The 22,031-nt window shown below is 52.5% G+C and overlaps 1 protein-coding gene across 5 annotated transcripts in view; it reads right to left on the bottom strand.

Moving 5' to 3' along the window:
- The window catches only part of KMT2B (lysine methyltransferase 2B), a 56,255-nt gene that overhangs the window by 7,764 nt on the left and 26,460 nt on the right, over positions 1-22,031 (bottom strand). For 2 of the 5 annotated variants that reach the window (XM_069948908.1, XM_069948905.1), the window contains exons 5-27: positions 21,846-22,008; positions 21,531-21,762; positions 20,696-20,772; positions 20,058-20,309; positions 19,070-19,215; positions 18,904-18,978; positions 16,724-16,837; positions 16,493-16,639; positions 14,532-14,627; positions 13,157-13,274; positions 12,965-13,078; positions 12,702-12,886; positions 12,529-12,624; positions 11,496-11,594; positions 10,014-10,090; positions 9,368-9,492; positions 9,183-9,271; positions 6,705-6,842; positions 5,816-5,974; positions 5,616-5,733; positions 3,154-3,232; positions 2,913-3,073; positions 40-222 (exon numbers count right to left, since the gene is read on the bottom strand). In XM_069948908.1, the coding sequence (XP_069805009.1) occupies positions 40-222; positions 2,913-3,073; positions 3,154-3,232; positions 5,616-5,733; positions 5,816-5,974; positions 6,705-6,842; positions 9,183-9,271; positions 9,368-9,492; positions 10,014-10,090; positions 11,496-11,594; positions 12,529-12,624; positions 12,702-12,886; positions 12,965-13,078; positions 13,157-13,274; positions 14,532-14,627; positions 16,493-16,639; positions 16,724-16,837; positions 18,904-18,978; positions 19,070-19,215; positions 20,058-20,309; positions 20,696-20,772; positions 21,531-21,762; positions 21,846-22,008 (3,043 nt within the window). The remainder of the gene's footprint in view (positions 1-39; positions 223-2,912; positions 3,074-3,153; positions 3,233-5,615; positions 5,734-5,815; positions 5,975-6,704; positions 6,843-9,182; positions 9,272-9,367; positions 9,493-10,013; positions 10,091-11,495; positions 11,595-12,528; positions 12,625-12,701; positions 12,887-12,964; positions 13,079-13,156; positions 13,275-14,531; positions 14,628-16,492; positions 16,640-16,723; positions 16,838-18,903; positions 18,979-19,069; positions 19,216-20,057; positions 20,310-20,695; positions 20,773-21,530; positions 21,763-21,845; positions 22,009-22,031) is intronic. The other 3 variants (XM_069948907.1, XM_069948906.1, XM_069948909.1) reach the window with 3 other exon arrangements.

The following is a 22,031-nucleotide window of genomic DNA, read 5'->3' as shown; positions in this document are numbered from 1 at the left end:
CTGTTCCCGAAACTGAAGGAGACGTCTGCCCCATCTCACCTGGTGACGGCAGAGGTCGGGGGAAGCCACCGAGCGGCCGCCGGGATGGAGAGTAGTTCGGAGTCTTCATTCTCGCACCACTGAAGGATCGGGGGGCGGCTGTGGTGGTCACAGGCTCTGAAGGTGGCGGGCGGGGGGCCGGGGTCTTCTCTGGGGTCGCAGAACTGGATGCCACTTTATCATCTGAAGGAGAAAATAAGGGTCCTGAGGCCTTAACACAAGGTAATGTGGGGACACAGAAATTACAGGAACCTGACAACCATCAGTAATGTGGGGACACAGAAATAACAGGAACCTGACAACCATCAGTAATGTGGGGACACAGAAATAACAGGGACCTGACAACCACAAGTAATGTGGGGACACAGAAATAACAGGGACCTGACAACCACCAGTAATGTGGGGACACAGAAATAACAGGGACCTGACCACCACAAGTAATGTGGGGACACAGAAATAACAGGGACCTGACCACCACAAGTAATGTGGGGACACAGAAATAACAGGGACCTGACAACCACAAGTAATGTGGGGACACAGAAATAACAGGGACCTGACAACCACAAGTAATGTGTGGGGGGGGGGGGGGGGTATACAGCAATAACGGGGACCTGACAACCATCAGTAATGTGGGGGGGGGGATACAGCAATAACAGGGACCTGACAACCACATGTAATGTGGGGGGGGGGGGATACAGCAATAACGGGGACCTGACAACCACATGTAATGTGGGGGGGGGGGGGGGGAAAACAGCAATAACGGGGACCTGACAACCACCAGTAATGTGGGGGATACAGCAATAACATTCACCTGACAACCATCAGTAATGTGGGGGATACCGCAATAACGGGGACTTGACAACCATCAGTAATGTGGGGGATACAGCAATAACGGGGACCTGACAACCATCAGTAATGTGGGGACACAGAAATAACAGGGACCTGACAACCATCAGTAATGTGGGGACACAGAAATAACAGGGACCTGACAACCATCAGTAATGTGGGGAGGGGGGGGGGGGGACACAGAAATAACAGGGACCTGACAACCATCAGTAAGGTGGGGGGGGACACAGAAATAACAGGGACCTGACAACCATCAGTAATGTGGGGACACAGAAATAACAGGGACCTGACAACCATCAGTAATGTGGGGACACAGAAATAACAGGGACCTGACAACCATCAGTAATGTGGGGAGGGGGGGGGGGACACAGAAATAACAGGGACCTGACAACCATCAGTAAGGTGGGGGGGGGGGGGGGGGAGACACAGAAATAACAGGGACCTGACAACCATCAGTAAGGTGGGGGGGACACAGAAATAACAGGGACCTGACAACCATCAGTAAGGAGGGGGAATACAGCAATAACTGGGACCTGACAACCATCAGTAATGTGTCGGTTATAACGGGGACCTGACAACCATCAGTAAGAAGGGGGAATCAGGGCAGGGACAAAGGGTAGGCCAGGGTAGGAGATGGCCTAGGGCGCCATCTCCTGGTGAATTACAGGGGGCGCAATGTAGCTTCACGTAAAAATCCCCCCACCTCACACAGCAGAATCCCTCCTCCACTCTGCTCCAGCTCCGCAACGGCAGGACCTGCGCTGCTCCTCCTCTCTTCTGCTTGGCTCCGGAGCAGAAGAAAAGCTTCTAATTAATGTCACATGACCTCTGGAGCCAATCAGGAGAGGGGAGAAGTGCAGGGACAAGTGTAATGGCAGATGCCCCAACCCCCGCCCCCCTCCCGGCAGAGAAGGAGAGGAGACTGATCGGCATCCTCAGAAACATCCTCAGTGTCCTCCTCCACTGCTACTGCTGTGTGGGTGGGTGAGTATTTGTGTACTAATGGAGTGTGTGTGTGTGTGTGTGTGTGTGTGTGTGTACTAATGGAGTGTGTGTGTGTGTGTGTGTGTGTACTAATGGAGTGTGTGTGTGTGTGTGTGTACTAATGGAGTGTGTGTGTGTGTGTGTGTGTGTGTGTGTGTGTGCGTGTGTGTGTACTAATGGAGTGTGTGTGTGTGTGTTAGTGGAATTTGTGACTGAGATAGAACAACAACTCCCAGCATGACCTGTATGACTAAGGTAGGACAACAACTCCCAGCATGACCTGTGTGGCTGAGGTAGGACAACAACTCCCAGCATGACCTGTGTGGCTGAGGTAGGACAACAACTCCCAGCATGACCTGTGTGGCTGAGGTAGGACAACAACTCCCAGCATGACCTGTATGACTAAGGTAGGACAACAACTCCCAGCATGACCTGTGTGGCTGAGGTAGGACAACAACTCCCAGCATGACCTGTGTGGCTGAGGTAGGACAACAACTCCCAGCATGACCTGTGTGACTAAGGTAGGACAACAACTCCCAGCATGACCTGTGTGGCTGAGGTAGGACAACAACTCCCAGCATGACCTGTGTGGCTGAGGTAGGACAACAACTCCCAGCATGACCTGTGTGGCTGAGGTAGGACAACAACTCCCAGCATGACCTGTGTGGCTGAGGTAGGACAACAACTCCCAGCATGACCTGTGTGGCTGAGGTACAACTACAGCACCCAGCATGCTCCTGTGTGTGTGGGGTGTGGTGTGTGTGTGTGTGTGTGTGTGTGTGTGTGTGTGTGTGTGTGTGTGGGGGGCCATTTGCCTTCTCTGCCTAGGGCACCAAAACTCATTGTCCCGGCCCTGGGGGGAATACAGCAATAACTGGGACCTGACAACCATCAGTAATGTGTTGGTTTTACCGGGGACCTGACAACCATTACCCATATAATTCCCATCACTATTCCTGCAGTATCCTCTGTTTTTTACATCCGTACATTGGGTCATGTGACCTCTGATTAGCCTCCATTCTGCCCCCTGCTGGCCGGGTTACCTGGGAAGTGTCCTGGACTGTGAATGATGGTCGTGTTTTTCCCCTCGCCGTCCGATCCTTCTGGGGGAAGGTCGTCCTCTTTGGGGCGATGCTCTACCACCCTGCACTTGTACCAGCAGCGCCGCCTGGCGTCCAGCGTGCTCCAGTATAAGCGCGAACACCTGGGGGAGAATGGAAAGGATATACGGAGACGGCCCGGAGGAACAAACCAACAAGTCCCCAGCGGCCGCCCGACACTTACTGATAGCCCACAGGGTAAATCTTCCCTTCAGACACGGAGAGATCGGTCAGCAGGCCCAGCGAGTCGATCTTCATTGAACCTTACAGGGAGGAGGGGATGAAACAAGACAATAAAATAACATCCACCCAGAGACTGGCGTCCTCCAGTGTCAGCATTAGGTAATGCAGCCGCACACAAGCCCCACCTATATATGACATCACTGTATGCAATATGTTAACCCTTTAAGGACGGGGCCCATTTTTGTGTTTTCGGTTTTTCCTCCTTGTGTTTAAAAGGCCATACATAGCACTTACATTTTTTCACCTAGAAACCCACATGAGCCCTTATTTTTTGCGTCACTAATTGTACTTTGCAATGACGGCTGAATTTTTGCATAAAGTACACTGCGAAACCCGAAAAAAAATCAAAGTGTGGTGAAATTGAAAAAAAAAAAAAAAAAAAAAAAAATCGCATTTCTTTTATTTGGGGGTATCTGTTTTTACGCCATTCGCCCTGGGGTAAAACTGACTTGTTATATATGTTCCTCAAGTCATCACGATTACAACGATATGTAACATGTATAACTTTTATTGTATCTGATGGCCTGTAAAAAATTCTAACCATTGTTAACAAATATACGTTCCTTACAATCACTCCATTCCCAGGCTTAGGGTATATTCACACGGGCGGGCTCGCAGCGGGATTCTCGCTGCGAGCCCGGCAGGTCCTGGCAGTTCCCATACACTACATACTTGCTGCGGTCTAAACGACCGCAGCGAGTATGTAATTATACCGCCCTTAACCCCTTCTGCTCCCCCGCTGTGTATATACTTTACCTGTCCTCGCTGCACGGGTCCGGCGTCCTGCTCTCCTGTCCGGCCAATCAGTGTGTTGCCCAGCCGCAGCCACTGATTGGCCGGGCGGGAAAGCAGGACGTCGGACCCGTGCAGCGAGGACAGGTAAAGTATATACACAGCGGGGGAGCCGGCCGGGAGCAGAAGGGGTTAAGGGCGGTATAATTACATACTCGCTGCGGTCGTTTAGACCGCAGCAAGTATGTAGTGTATGGGAACTGCCAGGACCTGCCGGGCTCGCAGTGAGAATCTCCGTGTGAATATACCCTTATAGCGCTTTTATCCTTTGGTCTATGGGGCTGTGTCAGGTGACATTTTTTGCGCCATGATGTGTTCTTTCTATTGGTACCTTGCTTGCGCATATACGACTTTTTGATCGCTTTTTTTTACAATTTTTCTGGATTTGATGCGACCAAAAATGCGCAATTTTGCACTTTGGGATATTTTTGCGCTGACGCCGTTTACCGTGCGAGATCAGGAATGTGATTAATTAATTGTTCGGGCGATTACGCACGCAGCGATAGCAAACATGTTTATTTATTTATTTACTTTTATTTATAATCTGGCAAAAGGGGGGTGATTCAGACTTTTATTAGGGGAGGGGGCTTTTTACTATTATCAACACTTTTCTTTTTTTTTACACATATACTAGAAGCCCCCCTGGGGTTGGGGTTATTCCCCCTGGGGTTGGGGTTATTCCCCCTGGGGGACTTCTAGTATATACACTTTGATCTCTCATTGAGATCTTTGCTGTATAGATATACAGCAAAGATCAATGAGATCGGCACTCGTTTGCTTTCGGCTGCTGCAGCCGAATACAAACGAGTGCCGAGACGGGGTCAGCGCCATCTTTGATGAGTCCCCGGCTGGCATCAGACAGGGAGATCGCTCCTCCAGGACAACATCCCGGAGGAGCGATCTCCCCCACTAGACCCCAGGGAAAGGTTGCCTCCGGTAATCGGAGGCAGCTGTCAACTTTGACAGCTGCCTCCAATTAGCGGGCACGGCGGTCTTGGGCTACACGCGGCACCTGGGACCGCGGCGCTTCAAAGCGGGGTCGCCACGCGGCCCCGCTTTGAAGTGCTATTGAGGACATATGACGTACGGGTACGTCATATGTCCTTAAGAGGTTAAAGGAGTTGTTCACCAGAAAAAAAAATATCTTTAAAATCAACTGGTGCCAGAGATTTTTTAATTGCTTTTATGTTAAAATCTCCAGTATTCCAGTACTTATCAGCTGCTGTACGTCCTGCAGGAATTGGTGTATTCTCTCCAGTGTGACAGTGCTCTCTGCTGCCACCTCTCCTGCTCTGGACAGTTCCTGACATGGAGAAAGGTGGCAGCAGAGAGTACTGTGTCACACTGGAGAGAATACACCATTTCCTGCAGGACATACAGCAGCTGACAAGTACTGGAAGACTGGAGATTTTTTTTTAAGTAAATTACAAATCTATATAAAACTTTGTGACCCCAGTTCATTTGAAAGAAAAAGATTTTCGCTGGAGTACCCCTTTAAGAGGACTGTCCTCCTTTATAGAACTGATGGCCAGAGGATTGGGGGGAGTGGTATCTATTGGGGGAAGGGGTATCTATTGGTGGGCGGGGTATGTATTGTTCACTGCTTCTTACCGATCATCATGTGGATATTCTCTGGTTCTAGACCCTGAAGAAACTTCCTTCTAAAGTTGATTCCGTCAAAGTCCACGTAGACTCTGCGCAGCACGTCAAACCCATCAGCGGCGACCGTCTGCAGAGATACAGAAGAGCAGATAGTCAGCGGTCCGGCCGCTGGCCTAGAAGCGCCGGGGGGGCTTGTGTCTTAGACTCACCGTTCCGTCCAGCAGACTCTTGTGTTTCTGGCAGAACATCTTCTTGTCGTCCTGGAAGCTGCAGCGGGTGGCTCGGGCGCACATGAAGTGGAAGTTACTTTGGCAGGTGGACAGGCAGCAGCCGACTGTGGCACCAATCTTCATGCAGTGCTCACAACGCTGCCGGAAATAAAAAACAGGACAGTTAAAGGGATTGTTCACTAGGTTTTTTTTTTTTTCTATCAAATCAACTGGTGGCAGAAAGTGACAGATTTGTAATGGACTTCTATTAAAAATTCTCCAGTCTTCCAGTACTTACCAGCTGCTTTTTGTCCTGCAGGAAGTGGGGTACTCTCTCCAGTCTGACACAGTGCTCTCTGTTGCCACCTCTGTACATGTCAGGAACTGTCCAGAGCAGCAGCAAATCCCCATAGAAAACCTCTCCTGCTCTGGACAGTTCCTGACATGGACAGAGGTGGCAGCAGAGAGCACTGTGTCAGACTGGTGAGAATACACCACTTCCTGCAGGACAAACAGCAGCTGGTAAGTACTGGAAGACTGGAGAGAATACATCTCCTATGCGGAGCTGCTAGAAATCGCACCAAACAAAAAGACAAAGCTGAGGACTGGATACCTGCATAACTGGTAGGAAATCACACCGTAATGTGGCGTGCCCCTTTAATCTAGGATTTTAAAAAAAATGGCTGCTTTGTTCCAGAAATAGCGCTACCCCATCCTCAGCTCTGCTGCTGCATTGAAGTGAATGGAGCAGAGATGTGATACCACAAGCAGCCTGAGGACAAGGGGTGGCGCTGTTTCTGGAACAAAGCCATTTTTCTAATCATGGATAACACCAAGTGCACAGGAGATGGATGATGGGAGGAGTTGTCAGAGTAAATAAGGCGCTCACCAGCTGTCGTCCCCGGGCCACGGCGGCGTGCACGTTCTTCAGAGAGCCGTCATTCTCCTCAAACACCTCAGCCGACCAGATGGCGCAGTTGATGTGGGTCCACTCGTTCTGACCAATGTACAGGAGTCGTCCAGCATCCTAGGTGGTGGAGACCAGCACAGGGTGAGAAGCGGAGGGTCGTCACCCCGGCGTCAGGGTGAGAAGCGGAGGGTCGTCACCCCGGCGTCAGGGTGAGAAGCGGAGGGTCGTCACCCCGGCGTCAGGGTGAGAAGCGGAGGGTCGTCACCCCGGCGTCAGGGTGAGAAGCGGAGGGTCGTCACCCCGGCGTCAGGGTGAGAAGCGGAGGGTCGTCACCCCGGCGTCAGGGTGAGAAGCGGAGGGTCGTCACCCCGGCGTCAGGGTGAGAAGCGGAGGGTCGTCACCCCGGCGTCAGGGTGAGAAGCGGAGGGTCGTCACCCCGGCGTCAGGGTGAGAAGCGGAGGGTCGTCACCCCGGCGTCAGGGTGAGAAGCGGAGGGTCGTCACCCCGGCGTCAGGGTGAGAAGCGGAGGGTCGTCACCCCGGCGTCAGGGTGAGAAGCGGAGGGTCGTCCCCCCGGCGTCAGGGTGAGAAGCGGAGGGTCGTCCCCCCGGCGTCAGGGTGAGAAGCGGAGGGTCGTCCCCCCGGCGTCAGGGTGAGAAGCGGAGGGTCGTCACCCCGGCGTCAGGGTGAGAAGCGGAGGGTCGTCCCCCCGGCGTCAGGGTGAGAAGCGGAGGGTCGTCCCCCCGGCGTCAGGGTGAGAAGCGGAGGGTCGTCACCCCGGCGTCAGGGTGAGAAGCGGAGGGTCGTCACCCCGGCGTCAGGGTGAGAAGCGGAGGGTCGTCACCCCGGCGTCAGGGTGAGAAGCGGAGGGTCGTCACCCCGGCGTCAGGGTGAGAAGCGGAGGGTCGTCACCCCGGCGTCAGGGTGAGAAGCGGAGGGTCGTCACCCCGTCAGCAGTGTCCGCGCACCAGCTAAGGGGGATTCCACTCACACATAACTTCAGATATGTTGCTGCCCATGGTGAGACTAACAATTCCTTCCATACTTATCTGTTTAGTCTCCTTCCCCCGGTTCTCAGCTGCTGCTTTTTGCTGAACACACCAAAATCTGTGTGTGATCCTTTCTCTCTGTCTCCCCCTCCTCCCTTCTGAGACGGCTGATGTAAAGGAGTCGCCAGCAGGCTGTATCTGCAACATTGTAGCTTCTTAGTAATGCTGGGAGTGATAATCACTGTGAGATCATCAGCAACTTGACCTCAGAATAACCCTCTCGCCATTACAAAGAAGCTACAGTGTTGCAGATACAGCCTGCCAGGCACTTTTTTACATCAGCTGTCTCAGAAAGGAGGGGGGAGGAGGGGGAGACAGAAAGAAAAGCTCACACACAGATTTTTGTGTCTTCAGCAGAAAGCAGCAGCTGAGAACTGGGGGAAGGAGACTGAATAGATAATAAGTATGTAAGGAATTGTTACTCTCACCATGGGCAGCAACAGATCAGAAGTTTTAGCGAAATCCTCCTTTAACCCTTTCTGGACCGGGCTAATTTTAGTTTTTTCCTCCTTGTGCTTTAAAGGCCATAGCACTTGCATTTTTACACCTACAGACCCACATGAGCAATTCTTTTTCTTCTGGGGGGGGAGGGATTCATTTTTAAGCCGTCTCCAATGGAAAAACGTACTTGTTATCTTGTTACTTTTTGTTACAATTTTGCACTTTGGGATTTTTTTGCGCTTATGCCGTTTACCGTGCGAGATCAGGAATGTAATAAATTAATAGTTTGGGCGATTACGCACGCGGCGATAGCAAATATGTTTGTTTATTTATAACATGGGAAAATGGGGGTGGTTCACACTTATTAGGGGAGGGGGCTATACATATACTAAAAGCCCCCCTGGGGTTAGGGTTATCCCCCCCCCCCCCCAGGGTTAGGGTTATTCCCCCCCCCCCCCCCGGGGTTAGGGTTATTCCCCCCCTGGGTTGGGGTTATTTCCCCCCCCCCTCCCGGGGTTAGGGTTATTTCCCCCCCCCCCCTCGGGGTTAGGGTTATTCCCAGCCCCCCCCCTGGGGTTGGGGTTAGGGTTATTCCCCCTGGAGGACTTCTAGTATATGCACACTGGGGGGGGGGGGCATCTACCCACTAGACCACCAGGGAACAGCTGCAGTAACTCCTCAGATGCAGCTGTCAACTTTGACAGCTGCATCTGAAGACGTAATTAGCGGGCACAGCGATTGGATCGTGCCCGCTAATAGCCGCGGTCCCGGGCTACATGCCGCACCCGGGACCGCGGCCCCGCTCTGAACTTCCCCACCCGCGCGAGAACGTACAGTTACTTCCTCCTGCAGGAAGGGGTTAAGAACCCTGCACATCCAAAGGAAAAGTGTGCATGCTGGGAGTTGTAGTTGTTCTTCCCTATCCTGCAGCCAAGGTTCCCAGAATGAGATCTACCATGGTCTCTTACCTTGGGCTCGTCGTCTCCGTACTTCAGGCACAAGGCGCACTGGCGGGAATCCTTCTCCATCTCTCTCCCGGGATCGTCTTCTTTCTTCACTAAAAAATAAAAAAATAAAAAGAGCAAAAACAAAAATAAAGATCGTGTCTGAAACCATAGAGCGAGGGACTGCCGGCCCGGGGGGGGTGACACACCTTTCTGGGGGGATACAGGGAGCGCTTTCATTCCATTACTTGACTTGGAGCTGTCCTCTCTCTCCCGCCAATGAGCGTAAGTATGATCCGGGTACGGAGGCAGCACGGCGTGAGGCAGGAGCCCGCTGCAAGAGAGCACAACTGTCGGTATACACCTACGGAGCAGGACCCTGTCGGTATACACCTACGGAGCAGGACCCTGTCGGTATACACCTACGGAGCAGGACCCTGTCGGTATACACCTACGGAGCAGGACCCTGTCGGTATACACCTACGGAGCAGGACCCTGTCGGTATACACCTACGGAGCAGGACCCTGTCGGTATACACCTACGGAGCAGAACCCTGTCGGTTTTCCCCCTACGGAGCAGGACCCTGTCGGTATACACCTACGGAGCAGGACCCTGTCGGTATACACCTACGGAGCAGGACCCTGTCGGTATACACCTACGGAGCAGGACCCTGTCGGTATACACCTACGGAGCAGGACCCTGTCGGTATACACCTACGGAGCAGGACCCTGTCGGTATACACCTACGGCACATGTAGTGACTGCAATGTGGCAACACAGTGAATCACCGCCATTTGCCATATTGATACATGTGGCCCCGACTATCCAGCATGAGGAGCAGAGCGCCGGCACTCACTTGGTCACAGACTTGTGGTTCTTCTCCCAGTATTTGGAGTCTTCAACACTGAACCAACTGAAGGATTTCTCCATCAACTGCAGAGAAAAGAGGAGATACAGAAAGGGGAAGAGTCATCAATGTCTGACACCAAGATTAAGGGGAACTCCAACAGCAAAACACAAAACTGTGCAGATTAGATTACACAGCCATACCTACAGATTCCTGTATTACACCCCAGAGCTGCACTCACTATTCCGCTGGTGAGGTCACTGTGTACATACATTACTGATCCTGAGTAACATCCTGAATATGCGCAATACAACTATGAAAGCGCATACATGTGAGAGTGGGGATTACCCTGTGGTTAGAAGGGTATAGTTTCCTACTTTAGCAGCTAGGGAGGGGTTAACATTTAACCGTTTCAAGTTTCTCCCCAGCAACATAGGAACAGAGCAGGTATCTGGGCAGATCTTAGGTGAGTTCATTGTGATTGGCCAGATGAAAGATGACGTCAGGAAGACCCAAGTAAAAACAAGTTTTCGGCGGGAAAGCGGTCACTCTTCGTGGTCAAGCAGTGAAGATTAAGTTCCTTCCCCCTTTTTATGTCACAGCATTTATTTAGAGGATCAGTTGCTCCGATGGCGGGCATTGCTTTGAATTCCTGGTGTGTCGCCCCCCCTAATATATGCAGTCATTGGGGGCGAGGGCGGACTGTGTTTTTTAACTAAGTTATAGTGGAGTTATTTATTATAAAGGAGTTGCATTTATTTATTATCAGTATTTATTAAATACAGTTATTTATTATTAAAGAGTTACAGTTATCTCTATTAAAAGGTAATGCTGATAGAAGTTATATTGGTAAATCCTTAAATAAAGCCGTGGCCATACTCCACTGTTAGATTAAGTCGGTTGTCTTGTCTTTATTCAGCGTTTATTAGAACAAGTTTACAGGAGTAATATCAACTACAATCACATGTATTACACCCCAGAGCTGCACTCACTATTCTGCTGGTGGGGTCACTGTGTACATACATTACTGATCCTGAGTTACATCCTGTATTATATTCCAGAGCTGCACTCACTATTCTGCTGGTGGGGTCACTGTGTACATACATTACTGATCCTGTATTATACCCCAGAGCTGCACTCACTATTCTGCTGGTGGGGTCACTGTATATATACATTTTACATTACTGATCCTGAGTTACATCCTGTATTACACACCAGAGCTGCACTCACTATTCTGCTGGTGGGGTCACTGTGTACATACATTACATTACTGATCCTTAGTTACATCCTGTATTATACCCCAGAGCTGCACTCACTATTCTGCTGGTGGGGTCACTGTATATATACATTACATTACTGATCCTGAGTTACATCCTGTATTATACCCCAGAGCTGCACTCACTATTCTGCTGGTGAGGTCACTATGTACATACATTACATTACTGATCCTGTATTATACTCCAGAGCTGCGCTCAGTCCCCCTCCTCTCACCTTGATGTACAGGGCTTTCACATCTTCCCCGTTCTCGTCTAGTTTACCGCTCTTCATGGTTTGCTGGATGATCCACACTACGTCATTGTTGAATGTTGCCTGGACAGGAGGGATTTGGGAAGAATTATATTATAGGAGGAGGAGGAGCAGCAGCAGGAGACAGCAAGGAGGAGGAGGAGCAGCAGGAGACAGCAAGGAGGAGGAGGAGCAGCAGCAGGAGACAGCAAGGAGGAGGAGGAGGAGGAGCGGGAGACAGCAAGGAGGAGGAGGAGCAGCAGCAGGAGACAGCAAGGAGGAGGAGGAGCAGCAGCGGGAGACAGCAAGGAGGAGGAGGAGCAGCAGCAGCGGGAGACAGCAAGGAGGAGGAGGAGCAGCAGCGGGAGACCGCAAGGAGGAGGAGCAGCAGCAGCGGGAGACAGCAAGGAGGAGGAGGAGGAAGAGCAGCAGGAGAAGGAGCAGCAGCAGGAGACAGCAAGGAGGAGACAGCAAGGAGGAGGAGCAGGAGACAGCAAGGAGGAGGAGGAGCAGGAGACAGCAAGGAGGAGGAGGAGCGGGAGACAGCAAGTAGAAGCAGCAGCAGGGTCAGGAGGACATTGAGGAGGAGGAGGAGGAGGAGAAGCAGCAAGGTCGGGGAGACAGCTAGGAGGAGCAGCAGAGATGGGAGCAAGGAGCAGCAGCGACAGGGGACAGAGAGGAGGAGGAGGAGCAGCAGAGACGGGGGACAGAGAGGAAGAGCAGCAGCGATGAAAGGACAGAGGAAGAGGAGCAGCAGCAGTGACAGGGACAGCGAAGAGGAGGAGCAGTAGGGGACACAGAGGAGGAGCAGCAGCAGCCTCAGGGGAACAGCACTGAGCAGCAGCAGCAGTGGACAGCAAGGAGGAGCAGCAGCGGTGGGGGACAGTGAGGAGAAGCAGCAGCGGCGACAGGAGACAGAAGAGTCCATCAGGACGACGTGGATTGAGTGAGGGGGACAGTGAGAAGTAGCGACAGTGGCGGGGGACAGCAAGGGGTATCTATCAGGATTGATACTCACAATTGAGTTGTAGTATCCTTCTACTAACAAGTGGCCCAGGGACTCCAGATCACAGGGCGTATGGTGACACTTCACCTGGGTTTCTCCACTTTTACACTGTGTATAGAAGAGAGGTGACAGGTAAGATCTGTGCCTGCTGTGCTGCGCACACAGGCCTCTGCTATGCCACTGACCTGTACACACTGTGTGAGTGGGGTGGTAATATTGGAGGTCAGTAGTCCTTGCAGGACCTCATGGAGGCCAGCGGTCAGCTCTGAGAGCATGGCCTCCCGCCATAAAGCACTGCTGTCACCCAGACACGGGGGGCAGGTGTAAACCACACTGTCAGGCAGGTTGGACAGGATCTCATATCCCTCGTCTGTAGCAAGAACAGATAGAAGTGAGGGAACTATAAGAGGAGCCCCCCTGGAGCCCCCCAGGGTGGTGCCGCACTCACCGGTGAGCCCCTCACATCTGGAGTGCACCCACTTCACACATTTCACACACTGAATCATTTTGCTCTCGTAGTCGTTTTCCTCGTAGCAGCGATTGCAGATCGGGCAGAAGTTTCCTGTAGAGAGAGACTGTGAGATCGGTCCACAGGGGGCAGGAGGGAGAGAGGGGTGGGGGAGGGGAGGGGGGGTCTCACCTTTATCATACAGGCTGGAGCACTCCATACACAGGTTACCACTCTCACTGAACTCCATGTCTGCGTCCACAGCAGGAGAAGATCCGCAGCTTTTACAGCGAATACAGGACGAGCAGAGCTGAAACAGAGATCACAAGATCTATACCGAGGTGGAGGAACCCCGACAGAGATCACAAGATCTATACCGAGGTGGAGGAACCCCGACAGAGATCACAAGATCTATACCGAGGTGGAGGAACCCCGACAGAGATCACAAGATCTATACCAAGGTGGAGAACCCCGACAGATCACAAGATCTATACCGAGGTGGAGAACCCCGACAGATCACAAGATCTATACCGAGGTGGAGGAACCCCGACAGAGATCACAAGATCTATACCGAGGTGTAGAAACCCCGACAGAGATCACAAGATCTATACCGGGGTGGAGAACCCCGACAGATCACAAGATCTATACCGAGGTGGAGGAACCCCAACAGAGATCACAAGATCTATACCGAGGTGTAGAAACCCCGACAGAGAACAGGAGATCTAGTTTGGGGAATAATGTTTGAACAGTCACTAGTAATATAATGTACACGTGCAAGAATGGGGCCTCAGATACACAACCGGTCATACAGAGGGCAGCAAGGTAGAACGGGGAGTAGAGGGCAGCAAGGTGGAAGGGGGGGAGTAACGTGTAAGGGGGGGGGGGGGGGGGGGGAGTAGAGGGAAGCAAGGTAGAACGGGGAGTAGAGGGCAGCAAGGTGGAAGGGGGGGAGTAACGTGTAAGGGGGGGGGGGGGGAGTAACGTGTAAGGGGGGGGGGGAGTAGAGGGCAGCAAGGTAGAACGGGGAGTAGAGGGCAGCAAGGTGGAAGGGGGGGAGTAACGTGTAAGGGGGGGGGGTTAGGGTTGGGAGTAGAGGGCAGCAAGGTAGAAGGGGGAGTAGAGGGCAGCAAGGTGGAGGGGGGGTGACAGTAACGTGGAAGGGAGGGGGTGATAGTAACGTGGAAGGGAGGGGGTGATAGTAACGTGGAAGGGGGGGGGGAGTAGAGGGAAGCAAGGTGGAGAGGGGGTAGAGGGAAGCAAGGTGGAGGGGGGGTAGAGGGAAGCAAGGTGGAGGGGGGGGGGGGGTGACAGTAACGTGGAAGGGGGGGTGACAGTAACGTGGAAGGGGGGGTGACAGTAACGTGGAAGGGGGGGGGAGTAGAGGGCAGCAAGATAGAAGGGGGAGTAGAGGGCAGCAAGGTAGAAGGGGGAGTAGAGGGCAGCAAGGTAGAAGGGGGAGTAGAGGGCAGCAAGGTGGAGGGGGGGGGGACAGTAACATGGAAAGGGCGGGGAATAGAAGGCAGCAATGTGGAGAAGCCGATTGTGGCTGGCGGGATGGGGCACTTACCCAGCCTTTCCTGCTACGGGGGGGTCTGACAGGATAGTTGGGACCCAGACAGTTAATGTGGTAGTTTGTCTGACAAAGATCACACTCCAGTAAAGGCTGCAAGAGAAACAGGACGGCGTGAGACCTCGGGGGTCCTTTCTTCATCTTACAAAACACTTTGCTTCAGCTCTATATATTCTTTACTGTAAGAGCAGTGACACTATGGAGCTCTATATATTCTTTACTGTAAGAGCAGTGACACTATGGAGCTCTATATATTCTTTACTGTAAGAGCAGTGACACTATGGAGCTCTATATATTCTTTACTGTAAGAGCAGTGACACTATGGAGCTCTATATATTCTTTACTGTAAGAGCAGTGACACTATGGAGCTCTATATATTCTTTACTGTAAGAGCAGTGACACTATGGAGCTCTATATATTCTTTACTGTAAGAGCAGTGACACTATGGAGCTCTATATATTCTTTACTGTAAGAGCAGTGACACTATAGAGCTCTCTGCCACATGATGCTGTGATGGCTGATACATTATATAAGTACAGGGGAGGCCCGGACGCTTCTCTATAACTATAATATTACAGGTTATGGGCACTGGGTTACATGTGATAGGACGCTGATCCAGGGATTATTCCGATCTCCATTGGAGACACGAAGGAATCTTCTCCCTGTGAGGGGGGAGTTGTCATCTGCCTCTTGGGGTCTTTGCCTCCCCTATATCAGCACAGTGGGGTTATAGGGTGACCTTGCTGGACAATTTCAGACGTTATTATAATATACTTATTGTCCCTGTTAGGGGCAGTACACTTATTATATACTAATTGTCCCTGTTAGGGGCAGTACACTTATATACTTATTGTCCCTGTTAGGGGCAGTACACTTATATACTTATTGTCCCTGTTAGGGGCAGTACACTTATATACTTATTGTCCCTGTTAGGGGCAGTACACTTATTATATACTTATTGTCCCTGTTAGGGGCAGTACACTTATATACTTATTGTCCCTGTTAGGGGCAGTACACTTATTATATACTTATTGTCCCTGTTAGGGGCAGTACACTTATTATATACTTATTGTCCCTGTTAGGGGCAGTACACTTATTATATACTTATTGTCCCTGTTAGGGGCAGTACACTTATTATATACTTATTGTCCCTGTTAGGGGCAGTACACTTATTATATACTTATTGTCCCTGTTAGGGGCAGTACACTTATTATATACTTATTGTCCCTGTTAGGGGCAGTACACTTATATACTTATTGTCCCTGTTAGGGGCAGTACACTTATATACTTATTGTCCCTGTTAGGGGCAGTACACTTATATACTTATTGTCCCTGTTAGGGGCAGTACACTTATATACTTATTGTCCCTGATAGGGGCAGTACACTTATATACTTATTGTCCCTGATAGGGGCAGTACACTTATATACTTATTGTCCCTGTTAGGGGCAGTACACTTATATACTTATTGTCCCTGTTAGGGGCAGTACACTTATATACTTATTGTCCCTGTTAGGGGCAGTACACTTATTATATACTAATTGTCCCTGTTAGGGGCAGTACACTTATTATATACTAATTGTCCCTGTTAGGGGCAGTACACTTATTATATACTAATTGTCCCTGTTAGGGGCAGTACACTTATTATATACTTATTGTCCCCGTTAGGGGCAGTACACTTATTATATACTAATTGTCCCTGTTAGGGGCAGTACACTTATTATATACTAATTGTCCCTGTTAGGGGCAGTACACTTATTATATACTAATTGTCCCTGTTAGGGGCAGTACACTTATATACTTATTGTCCCTGTTAGGGGTAGTACACTTATTATATACTAATTGTCCCTGTTAGGGGCAGTACACTTATTATATACTAATTGTCCCTGTCAGGGGCAGTACACTTATTATATACTAATTGTCCCTGTTAGGGGTAGCACGCGTCATGTGGATGTGTCACCTTTTTGGCCTTCCCTTTGCGTCCGCACACATTGCAGAACTTGCATCGTTGGCAGCACCAGCCGTCCTCCTGCTCAGGTAGAGGCCGCTCGGACTCCTCCAGGCAGAATGTGTGGAAAGGTTCACAGCACACCTGACAGTACAAGAACTGGAGAGAAGAGCGACAGTCAGAGGAGGTGACCGACAGCACAAGGAGCGCGGCTCATCCGTGTGCTAGGAAGGGGCACCGTACCTGGTGATGCCCGCGGCTGGCGCACAGCAGGCACACATGTGTTGGCGTTATGGGTACAGAGGTCAGGATGCTGAGTCCCCCCATCAGCCACACGTTCTGCAAGTCACAATCCTCCTGAAAGAGACAACACAAGCAATGACAAGACAGGACAGGAGCAGCCATCTACAGGGTGGTCAGGGTGGTAAGGGCCGCAGAGTGGAGGAGGGGGCATATACAGGGTGGTAAGGGCCGCAGAGGAGGGGACATCTACAGGGAGGTGGAGGCCGCAGAGGAGGGGACATCTACAGGGTGGTGGAGGCCGCAGAGGAGGGGACATCTACAGGGTGGTGGAGGCCGCAGAGGAGGGGACATCTACAGGGTGGTAAGGGCCGCAGAGTGGAGGAGGGGGCATATACAGGGTGGTAAGGGCCGCAGAGGAGGGGACATCTACAGGGTGGTAAGGGCCGCAGAGGAGGGGACATCTACAGGGTGGTAAGGGCCGCAGAGTGGAGGAGGGGGCATATACAGGGTGGTGGGGGCCGCAGAGTGGAGGAGGGGACATATACAGGGTGGTGGGGGCCGCAGAGTGGAGGAGGGGACATATACAGGGTGGTAAGGGCCGCAGAGTGGAGGAGGGGGCATATACAGGGTGGTGGGGGCCGCAGAGTGGAGGAGGGGGCATATACAGGGTGGTGGGGGCCGCAGAGTGGAGGAGGGGGCATATACAGGGTGGTGGGGGCCGCAGAGTGGAGGAGGGGGCATATACAGGGTGGTGGGGGCCGCAGAGTGGAGGAGGGGGCATATACAGAGTGGTGGGGGCCACAGAGTAGAGGAGGGGGCATATACAGGGTGGTGGGGGCCGCAGAGTGGAGGAGGGGGCATATACAGGGTGGTGGGGGCCGCAGAGTGGAGGAGGGGGCATATACAGGGTGGTGGGGGCCACAGAGTGGAGGAGGGGGCATATACAGGGTGGTGGGGGCCACAGAGTGGAGGAGGGGGCATATACAGGGTGGTGGGGGCCACAGAGTGGAGGAGGGGGCATATACAGGGGGGGGGGGGCCGCAGAGTGGAGGAGGGGGCATATACAGAGTGGTGGGGGCCACAGAGTAGAGGAGGGGGCATATACAGGGTGGTGGGGGCCACAGAGTGGAGGAGGGGGCATATACAGGGTGGTGGGGGCCACAGAGTAGAGGAGGGGGCATATACAGGGTGGTGGGGGCCACAGAGTGGAGGAGGGGGCATATACAGTCGCTGATCCTGTTAAACAGAGATAAGAGGCTGGGGGGAGTTGGGGGGGTAAGACGACTAATCTGCTGCATTCTCATTGGTCGCTGATCCTGTTACACAAAAATTGAGAGGCTGGGGGGGGGGTGAACTGATCTGCGGCTTTCTCATTGGTCATTGATCTTATTGCACAGAGATGAGAGGTGGGGGGGGGGGGGGGGGCGGTGGTAGTGTAACTGATCTGCCGCTCTCTCATTGGTCGCTGATCCTGTTGCACGGGACGGGAAGATGAGAGGCTGGGGGTAACTGATCTGCCGCTCTCTCATTGGTCGCTGATCCTATTACACAGGAAGATGAGAGGCTGGGGGGGGGGGGGGGGCGGGGACTGATCTGCGGCTCTCTCATTGGTCGCTGATCCTGTTGCACGGGAAGATGAGAGGCTGGGGGGGGGCGGGGACTGATCTGCGGCTCTCTCATTGGTCGCTGATCCTGTTGCACGGGAAGATGAGAGGCTGGGGGGGGCGGGGACTGATCTGCAGCTCTCTCATTGGTCGCTGATCCTGTTGCACGGGAAGAAGAGAGGCTGGGGGGGGGGGGGGGGCAGGGGACTGATCTGTCGCTCTCTCATTGGTCGCAGATCTTGTTACAAAGAGAGATGAGAGGATTGGGGGGGGGGGGGGGGTGTCACTAATCTGCCGCTCTCTCATTGGTCAGTGATCCCGTTACACAGAGAGATGAGAGGCTGGGGGGGGGGGGGGGGGGGGGGGGGGGGAGAGAACTGATCTGCCGCTCTCTTATTGATTCTGTTACACAGAGATGAGTTGCTGATCACTGATCCGGTTACACAGGGATCTGTACGACCCCCAGCCATCACTTGTTAATGCAGTTCCTATATTCCCCCATTAGATCTGTGGGAACAAGATCTCAGCTGTGACACGGGATGGAGAGGGGGTCCGCACATTCCTACAGAAACGCACCTTAAAATCCACACGCAGTCGGTGCGTTCCATCAGAAGACTTGATCTTTGTAGATGAACCATTCAGCACAGAGTCCTAGAGGTAGGAAAACACAAAGCGGTAACAGGGAGCGGCTGGGAGCCGGGGGAGGGGGGGGCACCAGACATTGGCGGCAGCGGAGACTCACCGGCTCCGGCCCGGACCTGGCGCGGAGGATCAGGGGCTGCTGCGGGGTTCTGCGGGGTTTACTCTGCTCCTCCGAGTCCTGGGGAAGCAAATCTGTGACATGAGAAGAAACAGATTTTTTTCCCCTAGAAATCACGTTGTTAATGTCTATGTGTGGGGACAAACAAAGCAGATTAGCCAAGACACTCTCCAGATCGCAAGAGGTTCTACAGAATATAGAAGAGGAGGCTGAAGGAACGGAGCGCCCCCCAATGCCTCCACATACAGGGGTCCCAGGCGCCACAGACACAGGAGGAACATTAGGGAAATCCAATAAAGATCCCATAGAGGGGTCCATAACTAGAAAAACCTGCCCGCCCCCATAACAGTGCCCCCTTTGTCCTCAGGTCATAAGTGAAATTACAGTTCAGATTTCAGTGAGACAACTCCTGACACGACCCATGGCCAGAGGAGGCGCTGTTGGTGCAGGAAGGCAGCCACGATTCTGCACCATCCCTTCATGACACAAAGGATTTTCTCTCTGTCTGAGAGCAGCCAATCACAGTCCATTCTGGGAAATGAAAGCTTAGCTGTGATTGGCTGCCTTCATGTGTCACCATCTCCAGGATCTGTCCTTGCTGTCAGTGAATGAGACACAGCACATTACAATGTATCAGTGCAAGAAAAAGTCTGGCTCCAGAGGTGAAGCATTTACCTTCACTGTAGCAAACCCTCAGCTGTGAGAAGTGTCAGGTCCAAGCAGCTCTTCAGCCTCTGGATAACATTTCCTGACAGTCAGGAGAGATTCTGGAGAGAGTAAGGGGCCGACGGCAGGCAACACTGGGGGATGACGGCAGGCACCTGGAGCCGACAGCAGGCACTGGGAGCAGACACTAGATGACGGCAGGCTCTAGCAGCTGGCGGCAGACACTAGGGGACGCTCCGTTCTCTTTGCCTCCGGTACAAAGCCCCTTTAAGGACGCCAGTACAGTTTGGGCTCCACCTCTTACCTGACTCCCGTCTCTGTTTGCGGCGCGGGACACTAGGGCTCGGATCATAGTCGGAATCTTCAGAATCGGGGAAGAGGTCGTAGCAGGGGCGTTGTCGGACACAGCGGCGGGCGGATTTCCGCTGGGTGGTCTGACTGCTTTCAAGTCGGTCAGATGCTTCTGTATCTTCGTTGCGTAAAGTATCGATGAAGGACTCGCCTGATTCGGAGGCGCTGTCACGCGTCGGTGGGAGGTGCCTGATCACTTTCCGTCCTGCAAGGGGAGTAAGAGTCACCGATAACAAAAAACTATACATAAAGTTAAAACAAACCCCTCCCCCGCTGTGCCCACCCATCCCTATCCCTGAGGGCTGTATAACAAGCCGCCATGATCGCTCCACAGACCGCTCACTGTACCACCGGAGGGCCGAGACACTGCTGAAGGGCTGTAACCATGTATCATCGGAGGGCTGCGCTGACAGCAAACACTATCAGGGTAGAATGTTAGTTGGACTTGGATCATGCAACAGTAACAAACCCTCAGCTGTCAGAAGCAGGACTCCATGTTACTGACTGCAGGAATGGCGGCAAGGTGTGCGGTTTGGAGCAGGTTATGGCGCTCACCTTTGTGTGCGGTTTGGAGCATGTTATGGCGCTCACCTTTGTGTGCGAGTCTCTGCAGCCGGCGCGCTTCAATCATGTCGCATCTCTTGTACCTGCGGTGAGAGACCAGACGGCTGAGGTGGGGAGTGGAACGAACCCCCCCCGATATGTCCCTACATAATATACACACATACACACATCAGGCAGCAGTGTAAAGCAGAGCCAATATTAACCCCCTGAGGACTGGGAGAGATCAGGGGGTTCTGTGCCCTGACCCCTGACCTCCAGCAATCAGCGTGTCGGGGTGTGCTCACCGTGATGGTCCTCAATAGGTTAAAGGGGTTGTTCACTAAAAAATGTTTTCTTTCAAATCAACTGGTGCCAGAGATTTGTAATTTAGTTCAATTAAACATTCTCCAGTCTTCTAGTACTTATCAGCTGCTGCACGCCCTGCAGGAAGTGGTGTATTCTCTCCAGTCTGACACAGTGCTCTCTGCTGCCACCTCTGTCCATGTCAGGAACTGTCCAGAGCAGCAGCAAATCCCCATAGAAAACCTCGACTGCTCTGGACAGTTCCTGACATGGACAGAGGTGGCAGCAGAGAGCACTGTGTCAGACTGGAGAGAATACACCACTTCCTGCAGGGCGTGCAGCAGCTGATAAGTACTGGCAGTCTGGAGATTTGTATTTAGAAGTAAATTACAAATCTCTGCTACTTTCTGAAACCTGTTGATTCGCAGCAACAAGATTTTCGTGAGAGAACCCCTTTTAACCCCTTGAGGACCGATGGAGATGAGGGGCTTCTGTGCCATGACCCCTGACCTCCAGCGATCAGCCTGTGGGGGTATGCTTATGATAATGGTCCTGTATGGGTTAACCCTGGAGTACTCACACGCAGCATTGCTTCTTGGTGTTGGGGCCCCCAAACTTGGTTTTGTCCAGGCAGTTGACGCAGGTGCCACAGTCGTCCACCACCGAGCAGCCCTTACAATCCCCACATCTGGTCATGCGGAGCTTGGCCCTGGACATGTGCTTTGGTTTCCGTGGGGGAGGAGGGGGCGGCTGCCTCACCGGCCTCTGCTTTACCACGGTGGTGGTCTCCGGTTCGGAGGCGGAGGACTCCTCTGAAATCACACACACATATATATGAGTACAGGACATCAGTAACCCGCAGGCTGGGAATCAAAGAAAAGCAAGAAGTCTGCACCTTCCGGGGCGGCCGGGGGCTCGGTGGTCTCCCTCTCACAGAGCGGCAGGGCGCTGAGACGGGGGATGTCCTCGGGAATCATGGCACGCGGCTGTCCCAGGGCCACAGCAGGGTGGCGGCACACATGCTTGATGCGCGGCCCCTGTAAAGGGGAATCCTGACCCTGAAGGAAAATAAAGGATTAGT

Source organism: Dendropsophus ebraccatus, chromosome 12, assembly GCF_027789765.1.
Source record: "Dendropsophus ebraccatus isolate aDenEbr1 chromosome 12, aDenEbr1.pat, whole genome shotgun sequence".
Classification (NCBI taxonomy): domain Eukaryota; kingdom Metazoa; phylum Chordata; class Amphibia; order Anura; family Hylidae; genus Dendropsophus; species Dendropsophus ebraccatus.
The sequence above is the reverse complement of the archived record's forward strand: the minus strand, read 5'-3'. Positions and strand labels throughout refer to the sequence as shown.